Below are 26,412 nucleotides of genomic sequence, written 5' to 3' on the forward strand. Positions count from 1 at the left end.
ACATATTAACAACCTAATCCTCATTATCGTCCGCCATGGTTGTTTTCTTCCCGTTTCCGCGTATCAGGACGCAGAATATTGACGTTTGCCGAGTATCGATGACTTTCAGGTCGGATGAATGCGACAAGATCAGATAGTATCGGATATCCAAGTGTCTTGGGTCACATTCAAAATAAATCTTCTGTTGTTCAGACTGTCATGAAAAGATCAGATCCAGGTCACATTAAAACAAAATAAATCGGAATTGGGTCACTTCAGGCTGCAGTGTGAATGCAGCCTAAGATATTTGCACTTGAAACTAGACCAAAAATATTTGGTAAGATTTTGCTTCTTTTTTTTGCAGTAAAAAGAAACTAAATTGACAGCTAAAAAAGCGCAAAAACATAAGTCTTATTTCTTATTTCAGGTCTAACAATCGTCACCTACAAACACCAGCATGGAGAGCACCTATTCTTCCCTAAGCTTTTACAAACTTCTAAAAGAGAAGATCTGTCAGAGTTCATCTACAGTCTCTGATGCTCATTCATGCACCCAACAAATGCCAACCTCTCAGCATGAAGAGGAGGGTTCAGCTGAACCAGTAAAGCACAATCAGGCAGATAAATTCAGCCTCGCAGACTTCAGAGAAACCCTAGATGCCTTAGATGAATCGTTGGAGGACTACGGGGTAAACTCCTGCCCCGAGTGCCAGGCCTTTATGAGGATGGGCAACCAACAAGCAACACAACTGAAGCCAAATTACTACACAGAGAGCTGGGATGCCTTACAAATATCACATGGAATCCAAATTCCCCATAAAAGAAGGCAGAGAGCAGAAGAGGCGTCGACGTATAACTTCAGAGCGATGCCAGGCCAAGCAAGATGGAGAAAATGCCAAACAGTTGATCATGAAGCAACAGAAAGAAGACGAAGAGCAGCAGAAGGGGAAATGGAGCACATAAGGACTTCTTCCTCTGAGCTGCTGAAGCCGGTTTGGAGAGTGAAGCTGCCAGCTGCTTCTCCTGGACGTTCCCAGAGATGGGAGGTCTTCTCTGCAAACCAGGCCGACTCTGACACCGAGCTTTCCGAATACGATAACGAGATGTTAAGTCCTAGCAGTAAAACTGCAGACCAGAAACACGAGAGAGAGGAAACTGAAGTTGTAGTCGCGGCAGAGAGAGTGATGGGAAAGATCAGGGAGGTGGAGGGGATTCTGCGCCGCGTCAGTCTTACCAGCTCAGACTGGATCAGAGAAACAAGCGAGAACGAAGATGGCAGCAATTTGGCACCTTTAGACGCTTTGCAACAGGTTACAAGATGGCTGGAAGATCAGAACAGAGTATCTAAAGTTTTAGGAAAACCAGAAGATCCGACTGAGATGAATCCAACGTCACATTCTCATCACTTAACCTTTCCGTTAACGTCGCACAGTCTACCGGGAAGAGAGGGCGTCTCTCCAATCCCCTCTGCATCCAGCAGCTCAGGAACTTTGTCCCCCCTCCTGTCTTCTCCTCTCACATTAAGCCTGACCGACATGACAGACTGGCAAGAATCTGAGAAGAAGAAAGTTTGGATCAAGTCAGAAAAAGGTTCACTGGATGCTTTGGGTAGTTGCTGCAAAAGGGACGCCACAAACCCAGGAGGAGCGAAAAATGATGAGAAGCTAATCTGGTCAACTCTGCAGCTGAAGGAAGATTATCTGTTATCTTCTGGTAAAAATGCCTCCAGTACTTTACAAATGAACAGCTCCATGAAAAATTTACCTTTAAGATTAATTAATATTAATTTAAAACGTTAATCTATGGTTTGACCAACATTGTACAAAACTTTACATTTACTTCATTAAATATATCAAAATATAACATTTTTAATTAAAATTTTAAACACAAAAAAGTTAGGTTTAATGTTGCTTTGCAATTTTAGAAGTCAAAAGCTTTCAACTCATGTTTAGCATAATTATGCATCTTATTTTTAAATGTTGCACATATCCGCTTGTGCCAGAATGTGTTAAAAGAACCCATGAACAAATTGTTAAAATATTCACAAATTAGTTTTCTGCATTTGATAAGTTCTCTTAAATATTAAATATTGAAAATTTTTTACATTGATAATCAATCTAGAATATCACTTTTTTATTTGTTGCAATCAAAATCACAGATTTACGGGAGCTAATTTAGAAAGATTTCCAAGAAATTTTTCATTTGTGCTTCGATCACGGACTATAAATTAAATTCAAGTAAGATGATGAAGCAGTGTAGCAGAAGAAACAGTGCCACCTGCAGGTGGGAGATAGCATACACGATGCTAACTCGGTTAAATTAAGATAATTTAACAGAGTTAAATTATCTTTTACAGAAGATAGTATTACAGAAGTTAAATACTTCATTAATTACTTTAATTAATGAAGTAAATGTAAAGTTTTGTACATTGTTGGTCAAACCATAGATTAACATTTTAAATTAAATTCAAGTAAGATGATGAAACAGTGTAGCAGAAGAAACAGTGCCACCTGCAGGTGGGAGTTAGCATACACAATGCTAACTCGGTTAAATTAGAATAATTTAACAGAGTTAAATTATAGGTTAGTTTCACCGCTCGGTTAAACCAACCTATGCTAACGTAAGCTAACTCGGTTAACTAACCGAGTTAGCATACGGTTAGCATCGTTAAGTGATGCTAACTCGGTTAGCTTAACCGAAGCTAACTTTATGACATTTTATGTGGGAAAATTAGCAATAAACTCACAATTATGAATTGGTGCGAAAAATGCGCGGATCTGTTGATTTTGGGTGAATTTCCACGAAAAATTGGATGAACTGATTAATGTAAATTGCCAGTATAGTTTTAAAACTGCTTAGATCTGATAGATAAAATAATATTTGAGCACAGGACTCTTCACTGTTCCTCTTAAGTGTGCAGACGTTTACGTAAAAAGCTACGGTGGGCAGGATTTTTGACCTAAATGAAACGAGAATGAAGTCTTTATTTTTCAAAGTCACATTGTAATGATTCCCACATTACTCACCCTGAATAGAGTACAGTAAAGAAGCATGGAGGAAACCAAATATTTAAAAAGTCTTCCCTGGTGGTACAGCGCGGGGGAAACAACGTGACTGACTTTTAATGGTTGATCAGTTGAGTGAACATCAGAGGAAAGAGCAGCACCATGCTGAGCCCTGACTGTCAGATTTACACATCGATTTAAAACACGCTGCCTTTAAAGCTCAGACTGAAGCCTGGCTATCTGCTGCAGTCTCCTCTGGGTCGCTGAATGCTCTTACCGGGGGATGTGTAGCAGTCTGAGAATAATCACCCCTTACTGTTTGACATCCCTATTAAAGTGCGTGTTGAATTACCTCTTAAATCGTGATATGAAAACTCGTGCAGGTTTAGATTTGACCTGGATCAGGCAAAAATAAAGTTGTTTTATGCCTCAGGAGTGATTGAACGTTTTGGCTTAGGTTTTATTTTGAGGATAAATGGGTTCAAGCATCACTTTGATGGTTCCGGGTAAAGTTAATTGCATGCATGAGGTGAAGGACATCCGTAATGAAAATTCATCAGTGAGCTCTTATGTAGTGGAATGAATGTAACCTACTCCTAATTTTATTTCACTATAGTTACGATTTTTGCCCACAGTAACAGTACAGTTTAAAGAAAGAAACGTCTTTTTACTTATCGTAGCTGCGTTTCCATTACAAATGTGCGCAAATATTATGCCAATGTTGAAAAAACACAGTTTCACAATTGCGGTCTTTATATTAAATTAGAAACAATTAAAAAACACACGAATAACTTTCTTAACGCAATAAATCATTAAAAAACATACGTCTGCCATTTCTTGCCTTCTTTTTCGTGGCTTGTGCCAGAGGCGACATCCAGTTGATCACGTGACACAAAAAAAGTAATTTTATTGCAGTTTTGCGAAATAAACCCATTTCCACATGGCCATAAAGCACACCTCATCCTAGCACCAAAACTATATTTTAAAACAAATTAGTTTCTTCTTTCATTAAGCAAATTTATTTTGAAAGTATCAAATTGTACAATTATATGGTAAATGGAAACGCAACTGGTTGCAATTTACAATCCTAAAATCAACATTGACTAACCTAAAATTTTGGGGTTTGGTAAAAACACAGAAAGCAAAGTACTATCCAACAAGAGTACCTCTATCAGAGTTTGGAGTTTCAAAATAATATTGTGCAATATTTGTGCCTTTTTCCCCTGAAAAATAAAATAGCTAATGAAAAATCTCTGAAATAATGATGTGTATAAGATGGATTGCATGTTGTTGTCTGCAGATGAAGCCCTGCAGAGGCAGGAGGAGATCTGGCAGCAGGAAGTGGAGGAGTCCCTGTCCCGCTGCAGGTCTCTCTTTCATCCATCACGACCAAAACATGTCGACTTCCTGCACATCACTGCTCCTGATGATGAACTCTCCCATCTGACGGTGAGTCAAATAAAACTTATCACTTCAAAAAAAAAAAAAGTTTCTGGTTCTTACAATGCTTTGTTAGGAAGGAGAAAATATTTAAATAAGTTGCAAGTTCAAAATGTGGACATTTTGTACAAAAATTCTTAAATACCTTGAACCAAAATGCCGTCTAAATTCACCCTACATCTATTGAGCCAACAATTGAACCTCTTTATTGCATTAGTCTCAGGATTTGATGAAAAATATTCCTTGACATTACATATTTGCACCACAAAATTCTCTAATTTTTCACTGTCTGATGAACTGGAAAACAAACATATATGCAACTCTGGAAAAAATTAGGAGCCCACTGCAGTGAACCCCGTTGAAAACATCCTGGTTTTTCCACCAAATGTTGATTCCTGAACTCTTCCTGAGCTAAAACATTAGTATTGTTGTTTCTAAATGAAGATTAACTTGTTTTCTTTGCAGTATTTGAAGTCTGGAAGCTCTGCATCTTTTTTGTTATGACCATTTCTCATTTTCTGCAAATACAAAATCTTTGCTTGTAATTTCAGAGACATGTCAGTAGTTCATAGAATAAAAGAACAATGTTCACTTTACTCAATCATTTAACTATAAAAAGTAAAATAAGAGAAACTGATCATTTTAAATGGTTTCTTAATTTTTTCCAGAGCTGTATCTGTATAAAAACATGTTTACATTTTCTGACATGAAGCTCCTGATGCACTAAAAATGTAGAAACATGAGCCGAATACATTAAGTAGGATTTGTACTGCACCGATTTATGATGTACTGTCAGAATGAAACAGAAAATTAAATAATATACGTCTACAGTTCATATTATAGGACGCTGTTTGTTTGCTCGTGACCTCATTTGACCCCCAGAGGAAAAACTGAGCAGATTCCTCAGTGAGCCGCAGGCCTGTTGCACAATGAGGATGGATCTCATTTACAGACCGAATGAATCCGACTTCTGCTTGTGAAGCAATCCCTTTTTAACTTCCACAATAACAGATTTCGAAACAAGATGTTGGATTTAAATTATGAACATTACTTAAACAGCTTTCAAGGTTTCCCCCAGAAAACCTGGAAAGCCCGGTGGCTGGGCGCTAAGGCAGTCATTCATCCAGAGACCTGTTGTTTTTTTGAGTTAATTTTTCTTTTTTAAGTTGACAGGAAATTTGAAAATATCACTTATGTATTACTGAAAGACTGGAAGATTAATACCTTGACACCAACTATAAAGTCTTAAAAATGCAAAAAAAAAAACTTAGATAAATAAGCGATGCTAAGCCTGGTGGGGGCACAAGTAAAGCCTGGTGGCCCGCCAGGCTTATAATACACTGGGGGAAACCCTAGCTTTCTTTATTTATCCAACTTTTTTTTAATTTTTCTTATTACCACCAACTTTTAGAAGACAATATTTATATTTCAAAATTAAATTTAAAGAAATAACTAGAAAAAGTCATTACTTGAAGTTACTTTTGTAGATGATAATGCCAATTTTAAAATTTTCAATAAAAATGTGTTCTATTACCTTTATATCATCTTTTTAATCTGGTCATTTTCATGCAATTGTGGTAAATTAAACTGATTGTTGCAAAATAAAGAAAAAAGTTGTCATCTTATATTAACTACAGCACTAAAGTACCATATAAAACTTTTTTGCTGCAGCACATCACTACTTTTCTTATGCTGGATAAAATGGAGGATCATATTCATGCATTCTTTCATGAATTTACATAAACATCAAAGTTTAGCTCCATTAGATTAGAAATCTAAAGTGCAGCTCATTAAAGCTGCTCCCATGTAGAGAAACGTAAACATTGTAATAAAATCCTGTTATCACTCCTCTGCCTCTAACCTGCTGGCAAACAAAGGTGGAGCCTGAGAAGGAAGAGCAACTCAAACAAAAGCTAGATAAGAAAACAAGACGTTTACATTTGCATTTTTATGTTTTTATATTAATAAAACTGTTTATTAATGATTATTTCAGTGGAGTAGAAAGTGGGAATCTTTTGGCTCCTTGTGTAACATTTTGGCACTTTAAAAACATTTTTCCCTCCTATCATTTAATTGATTTCTGAGAATTTAAAAATAAATCTCCAATTATTTTTGTAATTATTTGGGAATCGTTTTCATATTAAGGCAATTCATTTTTTAGATGTTTTTTAAAAATGCATTTGTTTTAATTTTGTTACATTTGTAACCATTTTATATATATTTTTAATCAAAATAACTTGAGTGTAATACAAGATCATTTAAGAAATTTATTTATATATTGTATATTTACACTATGTATCTGGTTACTGTTTAAGATGTTTTTTGTTTTGTTTGGCATTTTAAATCACAATAATTATGATTATTTGCAGCTTTATTTGAATTATTTTTCTACTTTTCTTGACTTTTTTGTGCAAAACCTCATTAAATGTTAGCATTTCTTTAATATTCAAGTGAAGTGAAAGTTAGATATTCAGTTTGGTTCAGAATGCAAGATGTAATTAATTAATTTTAAAACTTTTCACTGGACCACTGCACAGCCAGCCAGCTCCAGTTGGCATTGCATTTACCTACCAAATGTTTAACAAGGGATCCCTGGCCGTCTTGTTTGCCCTCCCTCTGCTGTGGGTGTGGCGCTGCTCCATCTGCTCTGCGTGACTCCCTTTAGGATGTCAGGGTGTCGTAAGAGACGGGCTCAGCTGGAGACGCCATCTGTCTGCGCTCCGGTCTGCAGGACGGCGACCAGGAGGTAAACAACCAGCAATGAGGAGGAAACCGGCCAGGGATCAGAGGCTGAAACCGGGACTCGGATGGGATTTTAACGGCATGTGGCAGAGCTGAGTCACTCCAACCAGCAGCGCCATGGAAAAGGAGTTGGGAAATTTTCCATTCCTTCTGTGGATTTCTGCGGCTCATCTGAATCGCTGAGAGCTGCTCCCACTTGTAGGAGCAACTTGTGGAAAGGATTCATTGGTTCACTTTCGCCAAACTGGAGGAAAAGACTGAAACAGGAAAGTGAAGTTTCCTTGCTAACGATCCTTTAAAGTTGCTGGAAACAATGAAATAATTTAACAAATGACTAAAAATCCTCTCTGAAATCTCAGATTGAATCAAATGGAAAAGCCAAGAACTTTAAGTAGCCCAATGGAGGCAGAAAATGAAGACATGCTGACAAACGTTAACGGCAAAATAAAGTCTGAAGACGCTTCTAACCCGTTTAATGGCTCTGGATGCTATTTCACAAAATCTCTGCAAAGCGATGCGTCTTTTACAGAAAACCAAACAAGCAAACAGTGCAGCCTAGAGGAACTGAAAGCTTGGGTTGAAATCTCTGAAATTGCTTCAGATACAGAGAGTTGGACGCCGAATAACCATCAGATTAACTCAGCAGTTGAAGACAAAGTTAATAGCTGCAAGGAAGTTGATCTGTTACTGGACAAATTCGGAATAAATGAAGCTACTTCCCCAAAATGTCCCCAAAACGATAAGCAGGATGACGTAAAAGAGACTGAAAATAATGGTGTACATTTTCAGGAAGACTGTTTCCCACTCGTGCATTCTGCGGTGGAAACCAAACATCCTGTGATAATTGTGAAGCGTTTGACTTGCGCTGTTGAAGGACAGGAACAAGAGTTGGAGGATACTGAAGGTAAAGAGAAGAGGAAATATTCGGAATATGAAGAAGATGCATCTGCACGTCTCCTTTCCAGCCCAAATGACGTTCCACTTTATATTAATAAACAAACTGTTAATCCTCCGATTGGATCAACTCTGACTAGAGCTACTTTCTCTCCAGGATGCCCAACAGACAAAAAGGTCACGCTCCCGGCTCTGTTCAGCGGCCTGCGGGTCTTGAGGAAGGGAATCGGTGGGGCTGAGAACGGCACATCCGCTCAAATCAAACAGAGTCCTCCGTTTGCAAAAAGTCCAGTTCCCACAGAAAAACAGAGTGACACAAAGACCCAGAACGGATTTCTGGACCAGATAACTCCTGGGGATAAAGAAGATGAAGATTTGGTGACTGAACCACATCAAGATGAAATCAGAACCCAGTTGGATGGAAATGAAGAACGTCCAGAACCTGAAGTAGAAGAAGATACAAAACCAGTCGAGCCAACCAGACCTCTGTCGAGCGCGGAAGCTGCTTTTGATGCCTTCAAGGCCTTTTTCACACCAAAACCTCTGAAGAAAGACTCGACAGAGAGGATCGACCTGGACGCAGTGAGGAAAAAGATGAGAAACGATAAAGATGTGCTGAGAACAATTTTTGAGAGAACCTCCAAAAAAACACTAGAGAAGAACGATGCATGTGATGAAAAAGTAAGAAAGCATCGTTTATGTTTCATGCAGAAACTCTTGGCAGAAACTCATGCAAAATCCTTTTAGAATGATAAATGCATGCTTAAAAACTTTGCATAGCTTCTGATTATGGCTACAGGAAGCAGAGACGGTATTTTAAGAGTCAAAATAACTCTGTGGTTAACTTACAGTCGGAGACGCCCACAGCAGGAGAAGGAGAGGAAAAAACTCCTGGTCGCCTGCAAGCCGTGTGGCCACCTTTCAAGGAAGAAAAGGTTGGCCTGAAGTATACAGAAGCAGGTACTGATCAGTTTTTAACGGTGATGTTTTTGCCTATTTTAGGGTCCATTCAGTCCAGCCCTGTTTAATCCGTTTTAATCAGAACAGGTGTCAAACTCAAGGCCCGTGGGCCAAATCCAGCCCGCCGTAGCTTTTTATGTGGCCCTCTAGATTCTAGACTAAACACTAAATGTGTTTAAATATCATGTTATCAATTAAATCAATGCAGTTTTTATTTGTTTACTGCCAAATTATATCAATCCGTCCAGTTTCTTGAGAATTATCGTGGAAATTCCCTGCCTTTCTTTGCATTAATACATAATAGGAAGTTTATTGCAGATTTTTCTCAAAAGTTGTCAAGAACTTTCTTACTTGTGCTAAACAGCTGCCTCAGCTTTAATTGATGTCAGATTATAGTCCATGATCTATACAGTGAGTAAAAAGTCACATTTACCATCATAAATAAGCTCAAATATCGCAAATATTTCCAGAATAGTACAAACACTTTGATTTTTATTGCAAATCAGGTAAGAAATAAGAGCATTGGAACAGTACGGTTTTGTGGATGTGACTCAATGACTCACAGTAATGGCGCCTACCGGAGCGTCGCTAGCGTTAGCGGCTAAAATGCGATATCCAAACTAGTAATGTATACCAGTGGAGAAATTCTACATCCACTAAAATCAGACGCCGCTCCATTTTTGTTTGCATTTCATGGCCTTCTTCAGAGGTTTTGTGTCGATTCCTTCAGTAGTTCTTGCTGCAGCGCCCCCACAGGCGACGGGTAGGTGGGGCAGGTTTTTCAGTGTGAAACGAACCAAAGCAAATGAAAATCTAACAAATGTTGCAATTTTGGTTCCCAATCGAACCGAGTCTGCCGAATTATCAGGTAAAAATATGTTTGCTATTAAATCTTATTAGAGTAGGAGGCCCTGCAAAAAAGTCTTGGATTTTCACTTGTCACTGTTAAAATTTAATTTGTTGTATTTTATAGGCATAAAAAACTAAACGTTTAAATTTTCCTTCATTAAGCAAGATTTTCTCCAGTACATTATCATCATTAGTTTAATATTTTTCATGACTTGAGGGAATTTATAAAATGTCTGAGCAGTGGTGAAACTGAGCTTCACTGTACACACCCACATCTCTGCAAACAGAAAGACGACAGTAAACACACTTTTTAATTTACCTTTCAGTAATTCTAGTCATCTATTAGCAGATGAATGTTTGCTTAAGCTGTTTGCTCAAGATACAAGTGAGCGGCCATCTTTTTGCCATTTGCAAGAAAGTTGTCTTCTTGGATCTTTAGGCTTCTGCAGCAATCATCTGGTCACATATAGATGTTTGATTGTTGTGGTTTTTTTCCAATTATTTCTTTGGCTCCAGAGAAATGTTGACATTTTGAGAGGTCTTGTTTAGTTTTATTTCTGGGAAGCTAAAGCTGTATTTTGTTATTGTATGCTGTTCTATTTCCTGTTAGAGCATCAGGCCGCTCTCCTGCAGCTGAAAAGAGAATGCAAACAGGAGCAGGAGAAGCTACAGGTCAGTATTAGATTTCTACATTTTTAAGATTTTCTAAAAATTCTCAATTCTTAGTTTCAGATTGCACATAATTGCAACAAATAGAATCTCAAGACTCATTAGAAAATAAACATTTCCAATTTATAAAAGGTCCAAAGTCTACGACAGTTTTTAGGCTTTTGCAGATAGAGAAAAAGAAAAAGTAAATTTCTGACAAAAAAAAAATTCTCACAAATTTTCTACAAAACAAAAAAACAAGAAAATTTCTGACTTTGAAAAGTTGAAAAATTTCTACTTTTGAAACTCAGAAAAATGTCCACATTTTTTCTAGAATATTTCTGAGATTCCTGAGATACAATACATATTGTATTGTAGATCAATCAAAGTTTTCAGATTTTTTTGGAAGATTTACTACATTTATTCGATCTACAATACAATATGCTGTAAAAATATGTTCAAATCAATAAAACCCTTTCTAATAGGACAGATTGGTTTAATGCCCAAATATTAAAACATAGCATAAAATCAATATGTCTATGAATGTTAAAATAGCATTAATGACTACATTTAAGCCTTTTTTTTACTTTAGTATGTGGCTAGCACAGATAACAAATAAAAACTATTTGAAAATAAGTTGAGAACATAACATCCATGATGATAAAGTATTTTTCGTTTTCTTTTTTAGAAATACTTATTGCAGCTTTTTGCAACTCAATTCTCCCTTCTGACAGCTTTTCTATTTTCTGCTATCATCGCTCTTATTCTCATTAAGACTTTTTCTCCAAAAAATTCAAAGAAAATTTCTTTAAAAAGATTTTTAAAATAATAATTAATTAGGTAGTAGTTTGGGACTCAGCTCAACAAAGTTTTTCATTCCACAACCGTCTTCAGTTTTCTGCTCTTGGTCCAAGAAAAAAATAAATGTTTGATTGCCAAAGTGAGTGACCATGCTATTTTCTTCTTTTACGAACATTATAACAGGAGGATTATGAGCGTCAGCTCTGCAAACTGAGGGACGAAAACAGAGACAATGTTGCTCGCCTGGAGTTGATGCTTGAGGAGCTACAAGCTAAAGTCTCACATGTTTGGAGCCAGCATCCAGAGGGGCTCAAAGATGTTGCCGTTTCCACAACCGACAGCTTGTTAGACAAATGCTTCCGCAATGTCAGCATCCAGACTGACCGAGAAAACCTCATCACGAGTCCTCAAGATGGTGACGTTACCACGACAACCTGCTTGAATCTTCGGCAGTCAATGGGAGCCTCCAAAAATCCAGACATGGTTTCCACAGGAGAAGTTTTGTCTTCTTCTGTGGTTTCAACGTTACCTCAGAGTCATCCCTCTAGTTCTCAGAAACAAGACAGTTTGTCTCCTCCTCCACCGCCTCCTCCGCCTCCACCACCACCAGGTGTCGCTCACCCACCACCTCCACCACCACCAGGTGTCGCTCACCCGCCACCTCCACCACCACCAGGTGTCGCTCACCCGCCACCTCCACCACCACCAGGTGTCGCTCACCCGCCACCTCCTCCACCAGCAGGGGGCGTCATTGCAGAAAAACCTCCAAGGAAACCAGCAGTGGAACCTTCCCGAGCCATGAAGCCGCTTTACTGGACCAGAATCCAGATCCAAGAAGACAAGTAGGTTTGAGCACTTAAAACTAAATTGATTGTAAGTTTATTTTGAATATTCAATATTTATTTTTATCAGTTTATCAAATAAACTGATTTTAAGTTAATAATGATAAAAAATAAAATAAGACCCAAAAATAAAATTGTTCCAACTTTAACGTCAGAATTCTCACACTTCATAAATAAAGAATAGTTTCTCTTCCTTCAACGTCAACCACACTCTCAGGGTCTGAGCTACCTTATGAGTCACCAAGCAACATTCACTTAAAGTTATTCAAACAAACGCAAAATAAAACTCATAAAACCCGAAATTAGTAAGACATCACGGTCTTTCAATCAGCTAGACCCGCAAGACTTCCCAGGTGTAGGTTAGCATGGTGCTAATCTAAACCTCACCTGATAAAACTTTCAGCTATTAGCAGAAAGATGCACAGAAACCGAAACACAATGCTACCTGCTGATCAAATAAGAGGTAAATATCTTACAGAGTAGTTTTGGCTATTTTCACAGTTTACTGACCTGAAGAATATTAAAACAGGATTCAGTAATGACGGCCGAAGCGCTGCCGTTGGCGTCTGAAGCAAATAGGAAGTTCGTCCTAAAGCGAACCCGGAAGCAACGCCAGCCAAATATAGGTTCCGCTTCGCCACTATTGCTCCCATCTCAACCTCAGAAAAGCATTAATGCAGACAGATTAACAGGCCAAAATGCAAACAAAATATAATTAATTCATATTTGGGGAAAAAAAACACAATAAATTATATCTAAACATATTTAAAAAATATAAAACAACCAAAATAAATGTGCACCACAAAATAGAATAGAATAAGCATCATTTCTAAGAGTTTACACAGAAAAGTTAAAGTGTTAAAAACAATATATTAAAACAGGATTAATAATAATAATGTAGCTTTGGCATGTTGCAGTTTTTCTCTAATAAATAACGACATTCAAGAATGTTTTCAGGTTGAGTCAAATAATATTCCAAAAGGCTAATACATGGGGCATATTGGAAACTAACTTCTTAAGTTAATATGACTGATTTACTTTTCCGTCCTTTAGTAACTACTCGCTGTGGAACATGTTAGAGGAACCACAAATAAATGCCAATGAGTTTGAGGATCTCTTTGCTAAAACAACGATGGAGAAAAGGAAGCCGCTGTCTCAGGCCTATGAGAGGAAAGCCAAAGCCAAAAAGGTATGAAGCTTCCTTCAAACATAAAACACTCAGCTTCCAGAAACTTACTGAAAATATACTGTTTCTCCACTAGAGGGAGACAATACCAATACTTTTGGGAACCAATTTCTGAACGTTTCAGTTCTTACCAACAAAAGTTAGTTAAAATCCTCGTGGTTTTAGGTTTTAATAATTATAATTTGTTAACTGGAATAATTTTTCATTTAACATTGATTTTCACCAACACATAATTAAAACTAAATTCATGATTCAAAATAGCAAAATATGATACTGACAAGTAGAAGGAAACGCTGTAACATGATCTGTATTCGTTACTAACGCCTCATTGATGGTTTCTGATGGCCAGGTTGTCATGGTAACCGTTTGTTTTCAGATCATTAAGCTGCTGGACAGCAAACGCTCTCAGGCTGTGGGCATCCTCATATCCAGCCTCCACTTGGAGATGAAAGATATTCAGCAAGGTCGGTGGATTTTACTCATTTAAACACCAGTTTTATAAACTGGAATCATGTAGATTTGGAGGTTTGAAAGCCTTTATTTTTGTTAATTATGATGATTTTTCCTCTTTTAGATAAAGAAAACGTCACATTTAAAATTAGAATATTACATCAGAAGAATAAGAAAAACTATTTTTATTCTGCAACGTGGGCTTAAAAGTTATTTTCAAAAGATACCTTAAATCTGAAGGCATTGAATATGATGTAGATGTGAATTAATACTACAATTAAATACTGTTTGCATTATATGGAGATTATAGTAAAGATTATTCATATCGTTAGCAGGAATAGATTAAAAACAATTTTTGTTCAACCAAAAAGTTAGTTTTTTATTGGAAATAAGAGAGGCATCTCTGAGAATGTTAAAACGATGCTAAAGAAGTATAAATGTAGAAAAGATGAATACTCTGCCTTTATTTACATTTTATTGAAAGCTGGTTTGTCAAAAGTATCCATACCCTTCTCAATAATAAATCTAAAAATCTCATAATTGTTGATGTTTAAATTGACATTTTGACAATTTATCTTTTAATTTTGCCAAAATGTTTTGATTTTTTTTTTCTGATCCGTAATATTAGCAGCTTGGAACAGTCCAGACAGATTAAAAAGATAAAATAAAATGCAACTTTAAATCTAAACAATCCTAAGGTATGAATAAATTTGGGCTTCATAGGAGTAGTTATGATTTTATCCACTGTGTTATTTATTTTCTGAATTAATTTAGCAAGTATTAACTACCAAATCTTTTCTATAGGAAATAAAAGCAAATATGCTTTAAATACGTATGAAAGAAAAAACAAAGGAAAAACAATATTGGAGAGTAGTAGGAGAAAATACGTGAAGTTTTCCCACCAAACTGTGTCAATAAGCTGACAGTAACAAATACTTTTAAAGGTTAATGTGGATTTCATGACCTGCTTATTGTGCATCTAAAATATATTTTTCATTCTTTCAGCTGTTCTCACTGTGGATCATTCTGTGGTGGACCTGGACGCCATCGAAGCCCTTTATGAAAATGTTTGTACTACACACAAAGCTTTCTGAATCTTAAGCAAATATTCAGAGTTTTGTTTTAAAATGTGATTTTGCTGATAGAGAGCTCAACCGGATGAGTTGGAGAAGATCAGGAAACACTACGAATCGTCTGAGGAAGATGATGTTAAACTGCTGGACAAACCTGAGCAGTCAGTTTTTATGTTCACTCGTTTTGTGGTCAAAATCAACTATGACATAATCCAAGAGCACATTTTCAGTTTGAAAGCAGGACTTCATGTCTTTGTTCTCAAAATATTTAATACTTGTACTCAAAACGTCTGCTCTCTTTGAAATATTCACTGTGCTCTCTCAAACCTTTTTCCTCATCTCTGCTCGCTTGCACTTGGAACAGAAAAGTATTGTCGCCTGGCAACCTCTCAGCCAATAGAATCCAAGTGTTGTACTGGATGCGTTTATTTCCTTCTAGTGGGTGTGCCTGTGTGGCTACTACTGATTGTAGCAACCTGCAGCACAATCAATAGTGCTGCAGGTTACTATTGAGAGTGAATATTTGAGAGAGAGCAGAAGTTTTGAGTGTGGGCATTACAAGTTTTGAGAAGAAAGACACGAAGCCCTGCTTTCAGACTGAAACTCTGTGCTCTCGGATTATGGCAGAAAAACTTTCCCCATACTATGCTGACATGAAATGTATCAGAAGATAATTTCTATGAATGTTCTCCAGGTTCCTGTATGAACTGTCTCAGATTCCAGACTTTCCTGGGAGAGCTTGCTGCATGATCTTCCAGTCGACCTTCACCGATGGGATTTCCTCAATCAAACGCAAGCTGAGCTCCGTCTCATGTGTCTGCAAGGTGGGCATCAGAAAAAAGCCTTAACGGAGAACTTCAGTAAACATCAGCTCCCAGTCAAATGAGTGCATCTGGTTTACAGGTTCTGCTGGAGAGCAGCAGTGTCAGGGAGGTGATGGGACTGGTGCTGGCGCTGGGAAACCACATGAACGGAGGCAGCAGGATCAGAGGCCAGGCCGACGGATTTGGTCTGGAAATCCTCCCAAAACTGAAAGACGTCAAAAGCAGGGTGAGCGCCGATATCTGCAGATGAACAAGGACTCTTTTCCTGCATGCTTTAACTCATTTCACATGTTTTACAGTGAACAGTGCAGCAAAACGGTCTGGAAACTTCTAATGCTGGTGGTATTAGAAGACCTAAAAAAAAAAACTTTTGAGGTCTTTTGAATATTATTATATATAAACCAACAATTTTAACTTTATTTGGAATCTCTTGAGAACAAAACAAACATAATAGTTTGTTTTACGAAACTGTAAATCAATTCAGTTGTTACATATTTATTACATTTTTCAACAAAGCCTTCTGGATTCAATTATATTATATGTGTGCAATAAAAAAGATTAGATGCATGGCTAATGATGTTTACAGAACAACAAACATAATTGCAGTATATCTATATAAACACAGAATATTTCATAGTAAATCACAAACAATAAGGTAGACTGATTGACAATAGTCGGCTTCAAAAAAGATATTTAGACATAATAGCTCAGATTACACTAAGATACTTGTATCTTTAAATTAGGTATGTCATCTGATAAAGAACAAATGTTCTATATTGTATTTATATTTCTGATGTGGCTCCAACATTTCCTCTCAGGACAACCGGATCAGCCTGGTGGACTACGTAGTATCGTTCTACCTTCACAACGTGGACAAGGTATTGGAAATTAAACTATTTTTCTAGTTATTTGTACAGGTTGCTTTAAATTAAACATTTGTATTTGTGTGTTTTCTATGGAAAATGGTCAAAAATGGCAAAACTAAAGTTTCAAGCTTTTTGAAATGACGATTGACAGAGACCAGGTGGAGACTTAAAAGTAACAATTTACTAAGCTAAATGCTATTTATTATTATTAACCGAGCAGGGACATTGAAAGCTAATGTTTTGTTTGTGTTCCCTCAGAACGCGGGAACAGAAAAGTCCATGTTTCCTCTCCCTGAGCCTCATGACGTCTTCATGGCGGCTCAGGTCAAATTTGATGACCTCAGCCGAGATCTGAGGCAGCTTGAACAAGACCTGACAAGTACGTGGCGCTAACATGTAAAATGTAAAAATATGACTTTAATCATGATATCTGAGGTTAAAACATGACAACAAACGCATCACAGCACATGTTCCTACACTGCAAAACATTTGAGCCGCATTTAGTTGTGTCTACTGTCTTCTACTCTTTACGGCAAATAAATTGATCAAGTTTTAGATTTTGAACCTAAATGTGTGAGTTTGTGAAGGATAAACTCACAGTAGTGAGTTGTGTTAACTTTTTATTAATTGTTGAATAAACTAGAGTTTTTAGGTTAGCACTTAAAAAACTGAAAGAAGAAAAAGACGAGTGGGAGTTATTTCCCAGAATGCTTAGCGGCAGGTTTTTGTATCCTGAGATGGAAGTGCGTCACATTGATCTGACTCTCATGTTTTATTTTAAATAAATGTTTATTTTAACGCAAAACTTGAGGCTAATGTCCTGTTCACACTGAATGTTTTTGAGCATGGTTTAATAAAATTCATTATGAAATCAGAAATTTTGTTCATGCAATTTGAAACAAGAATTTAAATTATTCTAAAGGAAAATAAGTTGTTATTTTAACTTGATATTGTGAGTAAAATAATAGAGAAATGTGGCTCTTTAACTAGGTGAGGACAGTTTCTTTCTTGCATATTGTGAAATAATTATTTGATTTAAATTGCACCATTAAGTTAAAACTCACAATTCAAGATTAATGAACTTAAAAAACAAAGTTTAGACAACTTGTCTCTTGTTATTAAATCAACTTCATAAACTTACATTTCTGAGTTAAAACCAAAACAATTTTATTGCTGACTTTAGTTGTATGTTCAAGGCAGCAGGTGGACTTTCATTTTCAACTTAAACCACCTTCAAATGTTTTACAGTGTGCCAACCAAACCTCTGCTCGGCCTGGTTTCCCACTGAGGATCTGTTTTTACTCTGGACTAAAAGTCTGCAAAGTTTGATGACAGAACAAAAGATTTCCTCTCCTCTTCCTTATCCCCCATGACGCCATCCTGCATGCCAGTCAGCCACTCTGAAGACAATGCTCGCGGTGCACGATTATGATTGACTGCTTTGTTGTGTCCCTGTGAGTTTCTGCGTTTCTGATATACTGGCCTGGCGCCTTCCAGATCCAGCTCCTAATCCCTCTGCCCATCAGATCTCCCATTGTTGTGCCTTTTGTGCCCATGTCGCCAGCGCAGGGAGACTGTTGCCTTCTGCTTATGTAATCTCCAGACCTTCAGTATCTGCAGCATCTCTGCAGAGAAGCATGCATCCTTAACCTGCTCCGTTGTTTCTCCTGGGCGCCCGTGTGGCCCTGAGATGTGCGCAGCAGATAGCTTTCTCTTCCTCTCAACACAGCTTTGTCTCAACCCAAACTACCGAAGGATCTAGATCTGCAGTGGCAGCTTCCTTTTGTTCAGTCTGTTTGAACTGCCCTCATGCCTGGTTACCAGCTACGCTTTTGTCTTTCTTCACTCTCCCTGTTTGGAAACGGACGCTTTTGTTGTGGTTTAGTTTCTCTTAAATCATTCATCTTGACCCCATTTTCTGACGAAACACCCTTACGTCAAGACATATACCGGCTTGATAAACTGTTTGAATTTCAGGCTTTGAAAACAAAAACTTTAGATATTTTTAGAAATTACAAACTTTTTGTACTTCTAATGTAAAATATTTACTGTACAATTAAACTAAACTCAAGGCCCGGGGGCCGAATCAGGCCCACCATTGCTTTAAATTTGCCCCATATACACCAGAGCCATAAAGATAACAGTTGTGAAATTAAATATTATTTTTTCAATCAAATAAAAGCAGTTTTTTTATCTATTTGCTGCCAAATTACAGCAACCAAATCCCTCCTCTTTTCATGGAAATTAATCCAAAATCAATCACTTTTTTTGCACTAATTACACATTTTCTGCAAAAATGTTCAAAAACATTGGGTTTAAATGACTAACTCCCACCTGTAGGTGGCAGTATGTCTTAGTTCTACTACACTGCTTCCTTAGCCTTACTCAATGTCAAGTTATATTCCATCACCGATGTCAAAAGTCAAAGTTACTGTCTTGCATACGGGCAAGAATCATAAAATTTACTGTAAATATTTTGAAATTAGCACCAACAAATCTGCAATTTTAATTGCAAAAAAAAAAAATCACAAAATCCTGGATGACTGATCAATGTGGAAAAATGTTCAATATTATTTAATTTGAATAAGTATTTTTCAAACTCAGACAGTTATTTATTAATAATTTAAAAGTGTATTAATGGGTTTCATCAATACATTCTGGCTCTTGTGGCTAGAAATCAAAATGAGTTTTACATCCCTGATTTAGGGGGTAAAAAAACAACCGAAACTTTGCAGAAGCACCTTTTGATTTATTTCCACTGCCAGATTATTTCATGTGGAAGACATTTTTCCCATGTTGCAAATGAAATAACCTACTAGTGGAACCAGTACTTTTCCATCTTTTACTTTTATTGAGTAAAACAAGCTCCTGTATCTGGCTGAAAAGTTACGTGAACTGCAAACAACCTGAAAGTGGCCCGCATGCGCAGTAGAGGGCGCAATAACACAAGAACGAGCTCAGTGTTTTTCCAACCGCCAAAAAAAGGAAGAAGAAGAAGAAGAAGAAGAAGTGCTCAGTGAAGTAAACATAGATGCTAAAGGTGAAGCATAGCTTACGATTTTGAAGTTGCTGTCCGACCGGAACCAGTACAGTAACAACTTCATCCTCATTATTGTCCGCCATGGTTGTTGTTTTTCTTCCTGGTTTAGCGCATCAGGATGCAGAATAGTGACGTTTGTCGCGTATCAGTGACATTCAGGACCTGGCCGATAGGATTCAGGTCACATTTGAAAAGACTTGATACCTGTCCTGCATCACATTCGAAAAAAATCCGACAGGTGTTGTTCAAACTGTCATGAAACGATAAGATACGGGTCACATTACGGCAAAAATGACAAATAAAAATTGGACTTGGGTCACTTCAGGCTGCAGTGTGAACGCAGCCTAGAATTTGGGGTTAAGTGTGTTGCCTGGCAACCCACAAGTTCCTTTGCTACTTTTCCCACAGAGTCACAGTTTGTGTAAATGCATCTCGCATCAAACAACGCCCTTATTTTTATCATCCGTCTGTGTTTATGTGAAGTTTATGTGACCTCTTCAGTCTGACAGAAGAAAACTTTTTAGTCGGAACCAAAATTCAGACAAAAAGAAACGCGGAGATAGGCCGCCTTGACAGTTTACACAAATCCTAAATGAAAACACTATTCTCTTTTGTAACCTTATCTGGGAGATGCGGATCAAGCGCCAGGGCCGGGGAGCCCGGCTCCATTATGGCTGGCTCCGGAGACTGGCTCCGCTGATCCACAGATTGGACCCAGACGGCTCAGAAGCAGGGACAGAGTAATCAGAGCTGGGCAGTAACTAGTTACATTTACTCACTTACATCTACTTCTTTGAAAAAAATTTACTTTTAGGAGTATTTTTACTATGCTGAACTTTTTACTTTTACTTCTGTAATTTTATTATAAAGTATTTCTACTCTTACTTGTGTTTTCTTCCCACTGAATGAACATTTTAACCAAAAATTCACCAGACACAGACACACACCTGTAGATTTTGTTAAAGTTTCATATTTTTTATTTAAAGAAACTGATTTGGAAACATTTTTCTTTTGCCTGATTTTGTTATTTTTGTTACTTATATGAATTATTGTCATTTTGGTCCTTAAAATACCAAAATTTCTACTTAACTTTAATATTTGGTGTAATTTTTAAATGTTAAATGATTGATAATGTAACTGATAAGTTACTCAGTAGTTGAGTAAACATTTTACCAAATACTTTTTTACTCTTGAGTAATTCCTTCTTACTTGAGTCAAATTTCTAGATTTCAAAAACTTCCTAATTTAATCCAAAATATTAGCACTGAAAAGCTGATACTGGCAAATCATAGCAGAATACATAGTTTTACTTTATGACTATTTCTGTCTTGCTGTCATCCATTAAATTAGACTAAATATTTTCTGTTTTAGTTTATTTTTGATTACCAGAATTATACCTACTTGCAGAATAAACCAGTCATGAAAAACAATAACTCAGACATCATTTTAAAAGTATTTTTAGTGAAAAATACTTTACTATTTGGTAGTATATTGCTTTCTAAATAATATGATTTTGTGTTAAATGTTTTGACTATTGACAGTAACTCAAAAACATCAACTTTATCATTCTTAAGCTACAAATATGTTAAAATTTAATGTCAATCATTATCAGTTGTGTAGTCAGGCTTCCTGTTGCTTTTGGAATAATTTTATGGCTTCATTACAATGTTCAGATGGTTTAATGCAGCTATTTCATCTGTGATTTTTAATTTTGGTTTACTTTAATAGAAGCTTCTGCATTCTTGTGTCCAGTCTTGTTAAATCTGTCTTCCTTTTAGAAAATGGTGACAAGAGAAGCAAAACACGGCGTCTTTACTCACGTTGTACTCCAACCACCAGTGTTCATCTAGCCAGCCTTTGCTAAAACTTCTCTGTTGCACTCCCAATAAGCGGGACGGGTATTTTTGCAAGTGGTGGTGTCTATGGTTGGTCCATGTTGAGGACTTCCGCTTAGCTCCGCTAGCTGTCCGGTGCTAACACTGTTAGCATCTTCAGCAGCGGTGGAAGGATAGCTGCTGCACAGTTGGTCTCCTTCATCCAGATTAATGTTTATTTGTTGGTCGGAGTCTGGTAACGAAAAATCATCCTTCTGTGATTCCATTTGTGGAACTTTTTGTTAAACAAAAAAACGATCGATATTCAGGTAACGTATTCCGGAAGTGATAATGCGCATACACAAAGTTCAAATCCTGTTGCGTCACAAGATGAGTTAAAAAAAAAAAAATAAAAAAAATAAAAAAAAAATATATATATATATATATATATATATATATATATATATATATATATATATATATATATATACATATATATATATATATATATATATATATATATATATATATATATATATATATATATATATATATACATGGATAAATACATGAGCACGGCACAGAAGGGCATCGGCATAAATAGTAGAGGAGCCAAACACCAACTCCTTGTAGACCACACAGTCGCCCGAGACTGCAAAACCCGACAATTGGATTGATTACAAGAAAGCCTATGACTCAATGCCACACACCTGGATCATTGAATGCTTAGAGATGTACAACATCAATAGGACTCATTGCAAACTCGATGGGGCTGTGGAAAACCACCCTTGAAGCCAACTGCAAACCGCTTGCACAAGTGTCCATCAAATGTGGCATATACCAAGGAGATGCTCTGTCCCCACTGCTGTTCTGCATAGGCCTGAACCCCCTCAGCCAAATCATCAACAAGACTGGCTACGGATACCGACTTAAGAATGGGGCCACAATCAGTCACCTCCTCTACATGGATGACATCAAGCTGTACGCCAAGAGCGAGCGAGACATCGACTCACTGATCCACACCACCAGGATCTACAGCACTGACATTGGGATGTCATTCGGACTAGAGAAGTGTGGCCGGATGGTTACAAAGAGAGGGAAGGTCGTCCGCACAGAAGGGGTCTCACTCCCAGAGGGAACGATAGCAGACATAGAGCACAGCTACAAGTACCTGGGAATACCACAAGCAAATGGCAACCTCGATGAGGTCACAAGGAAAGGAGCCACAGCCAAATACCTCCAACGAATAAGGCAAGTCCTGAGAAGCCAGCTCAATGGCAAGAACAAGATCCGTGCAATAAACAGCTATGCCTTACCAGTAATCAGATACCCTGCCGGAATAATTAGCTGGCCAATGGAAGAGATGAAGGCCACGGATGTTAAGACTCGGAAGCTACTAACCATGCATGGAGGGTTCCACCCCAAATCCAGCACCCTGAGACTGTACACGAGCCGTAAGGAAGGAGGCAGAGGACTAGTGAGTGTGAGAGCCACTGTCCAGGATGAAACATCTAAGATCCATAAATACATCAAGGACAAAGCCTCAACGGACGATGTGCTCAGCGAATGTCTCAGGCAATGGGGAACAGAGGACGAGGTGCTGGAGGAACCATCATGGGAAGACAAGCCCCTACATGGGATGTACCACCGACAAATAACTGAAGTGGCTGATATCAGGAAATCCTACCAATGGCTGGAGAAAGCTGGACTCAAGGACAGCACGGAGGCCCTCATCCTGGCCGCCCAGGAACAGGCCCTAAACACCAGAGCAATAGAAGCTCAGATCTACCACACCAGACAAGACCCAAGGTGTAGGTTGTGCAAGGAGGCCTCTGAGACAGTCCAGCACATAACAGCAGGGTGCAAGATGCTGGCAGGGAAAGCGTACATGGAACGACATAACCAAGTGGCGGGCATAGTGTACAGGAACATCTGTGCAGAATATGGACTGGAAGCCCCGAGGTCAAAATGGGGGACACCCCCAAAGGTGGTGGAGAATGACCGAGCTAAGATCCTGTGGGACTTCCAGATCCAGACAGACAAGATGGTAATGTCGAACCAACCGGACATTGTGGTGGTGGATAAAGAACAGAGGAAAGCCGTTGTGGTGGATGTAGCAATACCAAGTGACCACAACATCAGGAAAAAGGAGCATGAGAAACTGGAGAAATACCAGGGCCTCAGAGAGGAACTGGAGAAGGCCTGGAAGGTGAAGACCACAGTGGTGCCTGTGGTCATCGGGGCCCTCGGGGCAGTCACCCCCAAACTGGAGCAGTGGCTCAAACAGATCCCAGGAACAACATCAGACATCTCAGTCCAGAAATGTGCAGTTCTAGGCACAGCCAAGATACTGCGCAGAACCCTCAAGCTCCCAGGCCTCTGGTAGAGGACCCGAGCTCAGAGGATGAAAGAGACCACCCACGGAGGGTGAGAGGGGAATTTTTTTTTTTTTTTATATATATATATAAATTTTTATTGAAAATTTTATGTCTTTTGAGAAAAATGCCACAACAGCTACATCATAAAAATTTAAAATTAGATGGAAAAAAACCCCGAAATATTTCCAGAGGTTACCATAGCGCCCCCTATCGCTCACCTGGCGCCGCCACTGTTTTTCTGCCTCATTGTTTTCTTTATACTCTAAGAAATTAATATTGTTCTGGTATAATAAGTTGTACTTTTTGTTTTTAATTTTACTTTAGGATGCGAGAAAAATGTTCAGAAAGTTTCTTCAGAGTCTTCTGAAGAACATCTGCAGCCGTTTAAGGACAAGATGGAAGTTTTTGTTCTAACTGGTGAGAATATACATACAATAAAATTAAATTATATTTTTATATGTGCATGTTAAAAGGGGTTGTTAAGGAACAAATGCTTCAGAATGAGGAAACTGAATAACAAAATGTCAATTTAAATATGTTTGTTTTGTCTAAGAAAATCTGTTCACATCTTTCTTATCTTTTCATTTTGTGTTTTCTCTCATTAGTTGTAGTCCTGAGCTCTTTTAAAAACAGGAAACAATCATTTTTATCGCTGAGATTTGCAAAGTTTACATCTGTTAATTTTATTTACTTCAAAATTATTATTTCAATCAATTTTAGGTGCAGTATTTAAGTCAGCTTTCTTCTTTTGCAGTTTTTTTCTTGTCAGAATCAATCCAAACAATGTTTTGGCTTTGACTTGATCAGACATTTTTCTGAGGTCTGCAGCAGATTGCCAGAACATTTAGTAAGAGACAGCCACAGATAATAACTAGAATGACTTATTTTATCATAACAGCACCGCAGTCTGAACAATGGCCTCACTGTTTGAGGAATGACTGCGTAATTAAAGTTTCTCAGAGGCTAAATGGTCGTCTGGCTCTATTAGACAGACATTTCATCATTCCCTGTTCTCCTATTTTTATAAGGCTTGCAGCAGAATACAGCCTGACGAGGAGATTGAATTAAATGCTTCTTTCTATTTTTCTTTGCAGCTCGAAAGGAGCATGCAGAAGCTTCCTATAAGCTGATGACTGTGCAAAAAACGTGAGAAAATTAAACCACTCAATGCAATTCTTACTAAAGCAGTGTTTATGCAGACATTTTTAAAAAATACAATTTTTTGTTTAAATTTCAGGATGCAAATACACAATCTTTGTTGTTTTTGACTGTTTTTTGTTAACATTATGTTTTATTTAAGTTTAAATTTACCTCTGGTTTGCAATATCTGTGTTTTTTATGTAATTCTTTGTATTTAGATTTATTTTTCTAATTTGGTGACTTTTCTTATTTAGCAACAATTAAAAGGAAAGTTCTCTCAGATTTACATGTAACTCAATGAAATACAGTTTATTATAACTTAATGGCAATATTTTAGGTGAACAAATTTATTAGAGAAATTATTCTCCAATGTAATATTCAGAATCAATTGATGACAAATTTATTAATTATTACAGTCGTTTTATGCTCAATATGTAGTTATTTAACTGTAAGTTTTTGCAGCGGAGTGAATTAAATGTTTATTTTCTTTTAAATGTTTTTTATGTTGTGAAAATCAACAAATATCTGCACCAGAGGATTACTAATTGATTTAATTTTAAGAATGATAAAAAATAAAGATATCTCCAGTGAAATTTTGTGGAGTTCTATAAATAATTCAAATAAAAGATGTGATGTTTCTACATTTTTCAGTGTGAGATCCTTCAAATTTATTTTAAAGTCTGCGCCTTCCTGTTCTCAGTTTTCAGGATGTTGCTCTGTACTTCGGACTCAAACCCAAACCCGGAGAGAAGGAGGTGACGACGGGTCACCTCTTCATGCTGTGGTTTGAGTTCAGCGCCGACTTCAAGGCCCGATGGAAGAGGGAGAACAAAAACATCTCAAAAGAAAGGTCTGTGTGTCTGAACGCGTCATTTCCACAATTACTTTCTGGATTTTATTAAGTTATCCACTAACCTCAGAGGAGAGTTTTCCTTTGACTCTGATTTCTTCCACATCTGGAAAATCTCCAGCAGCTTCGCTCTGTTTGTTCTGTGTCCACTTTCTGAATGCTCCGGTTTTGATCCGATAGATTAAAAGAGGCTCAGCTGACAGTGAAGAGGATCACTGGAGAGAAGAAAGTAGAAACGAGGAAGATAAACCCCAACAGTCTGGTACGACGTCAACTTTATGACATTTATTAATGTCTTATTTGCTTGTTCTGACTTCTGATCCAATATTTTGCTTCCAACAGAAGGAGCGGCTGCGCCAGAAAGAAGCTCAAGTTACTTCACCTTAAAAATGAAAACTTTTGGCTCCTGATATTTAAACATCCCCAGAAATCTGGAGCTGATTCAAAGAGACCAGAACATTTTCATCAGTCGACCAAAATGTTTGTTCTTTAATGTAATTTAAGTATTAAAAATGTGGTTGGTTCATGTCTATTAGACTTTTTAAAAATGTATAATTACTTTTACAAAAACAAACAACTTGCATGGATTCTCACTGTATTTTTTTCAAAAATAAAACAATATCATGACAAAG

The 26,412-nt window shown here is 37.4% G+C and overlaps 2 protein-coding genes across 2 annotated transcripts; both read left to right on the top strand.

Moving 5' to 3' along the window:
* Nucleotides 1–436: 436 nt before the first annotated feature.
* LOC148153075 (uncharacterized) lies at nucleotides 437–7,187 on the top strand. Its single transcript, XM_088002274.1, has 3 exons — nucleotides 437–1,691; nucleotides 4,284–4,432; nucleotides 7,155–7,187. The coding sequence occupies exons 1-3, from the start codon at nucleotides 437–439 to the stop codon at nucleotides 7,185–7,187; spliced, it is 1,437 nt and encodes a 478-aa protein (XP_087858400.1).
* On the top strand, nucleotides 6,872–26,411 carry fmn1 (formin 1). The gene is made up of 17 exons (XM_088001903.1): nucleotides 6,872–8,740; nucleotides 8,911–9,019; nucleotides 10,479–10,540; nucleotides 11,501–12,159; nucleotides 13,213–13,348; nucleotides 13,722–13,809; nucleotides 14,801–14,862; nucleotides 14,941–15,029; nucleotides 15,563–15,692; nucleotides 15,772–15,918; nucleotides 16,511–16,570; nucleotides 16,817–16,937; nucleotides 24,115–24,207; nucleotides 24,885–24,936; nucleotides 25,631–25,780; nucleotides 25,961–26,042; nucleotides 26,123–26,411. The coding sequence occupies exons 1-17, from the start codon at nucleotides 7,535–7,537 to the stop codon at nucleotides 26,165–26,167; spliced, it is 3,291 nt and encodes a 1,096-aa protein (XP_087858029.1). The 5' UTR covers nucleotides 6,872–7,534; the 3' UTR covers nucleotides 26,168–26,411.
* The last annotated feature ends 1 nt before the right edge of the window (nucleotide 26,412 follows it).

This window comes from Poecilia mexicana, unplaced genomic scaffold, assembly GCF_051168715.1.
Source record: "Poecilia mexicana isolate PSO_F unplaced genomic scaffold, ASM5116871v1 scaffold_21, whole genome shotgun sequence".
Taxonomy (NCBI): Eukaryota; Metazoa; Chordata; class Actinopteri; order Cyprinodontiformes; family Poeciliidae; genus Poecilia; species Poecilia mexicana.

Coding starts and splice junctions, on each gene's coding strand:
- LOC148153075 (XM_088002274.1), top strand. CDS start 437: ATGGAGAGCACCTATTCTTCCCTAAGCTTTTACAAACTTCTAAAAGAG. Junction 1,692..4,283: donor AGATTATCTGTTATCTTCTG/GTAAAAATGCCT, acceptor TGTTGTCTGCAG/ATGAAGCCCTGCAGAGGCAG. Junction 4,433..7,154: donor ATGAACTCTCCCATCTGACG/GTGAGTCAAATA, acceptor TCCGGTCTGCAG/GACGGCGACCAGGAGGTAAA.
- fmn1 (XM_088001903.1), top strand. CDS start 7,535: ATGGAAAAGCCAAGAACTTTAAGTAGCCCAATGGAGGCAGAAAATGAA. Junction 14,863..14,940: donor TCGAAGCCCTTTATGAAAAT/GTTTGTACTACA, acceptor TTTTGCTGATAG/AGAGCTCAACCGGATGAGTT. Junction 16,571..16,816: donor ACCTTCACAACGTGGACAAG/GTATTGGAAATT, acceptor GTGTTCCCTCAG/AACGCGGGAACAGAAAAGTC.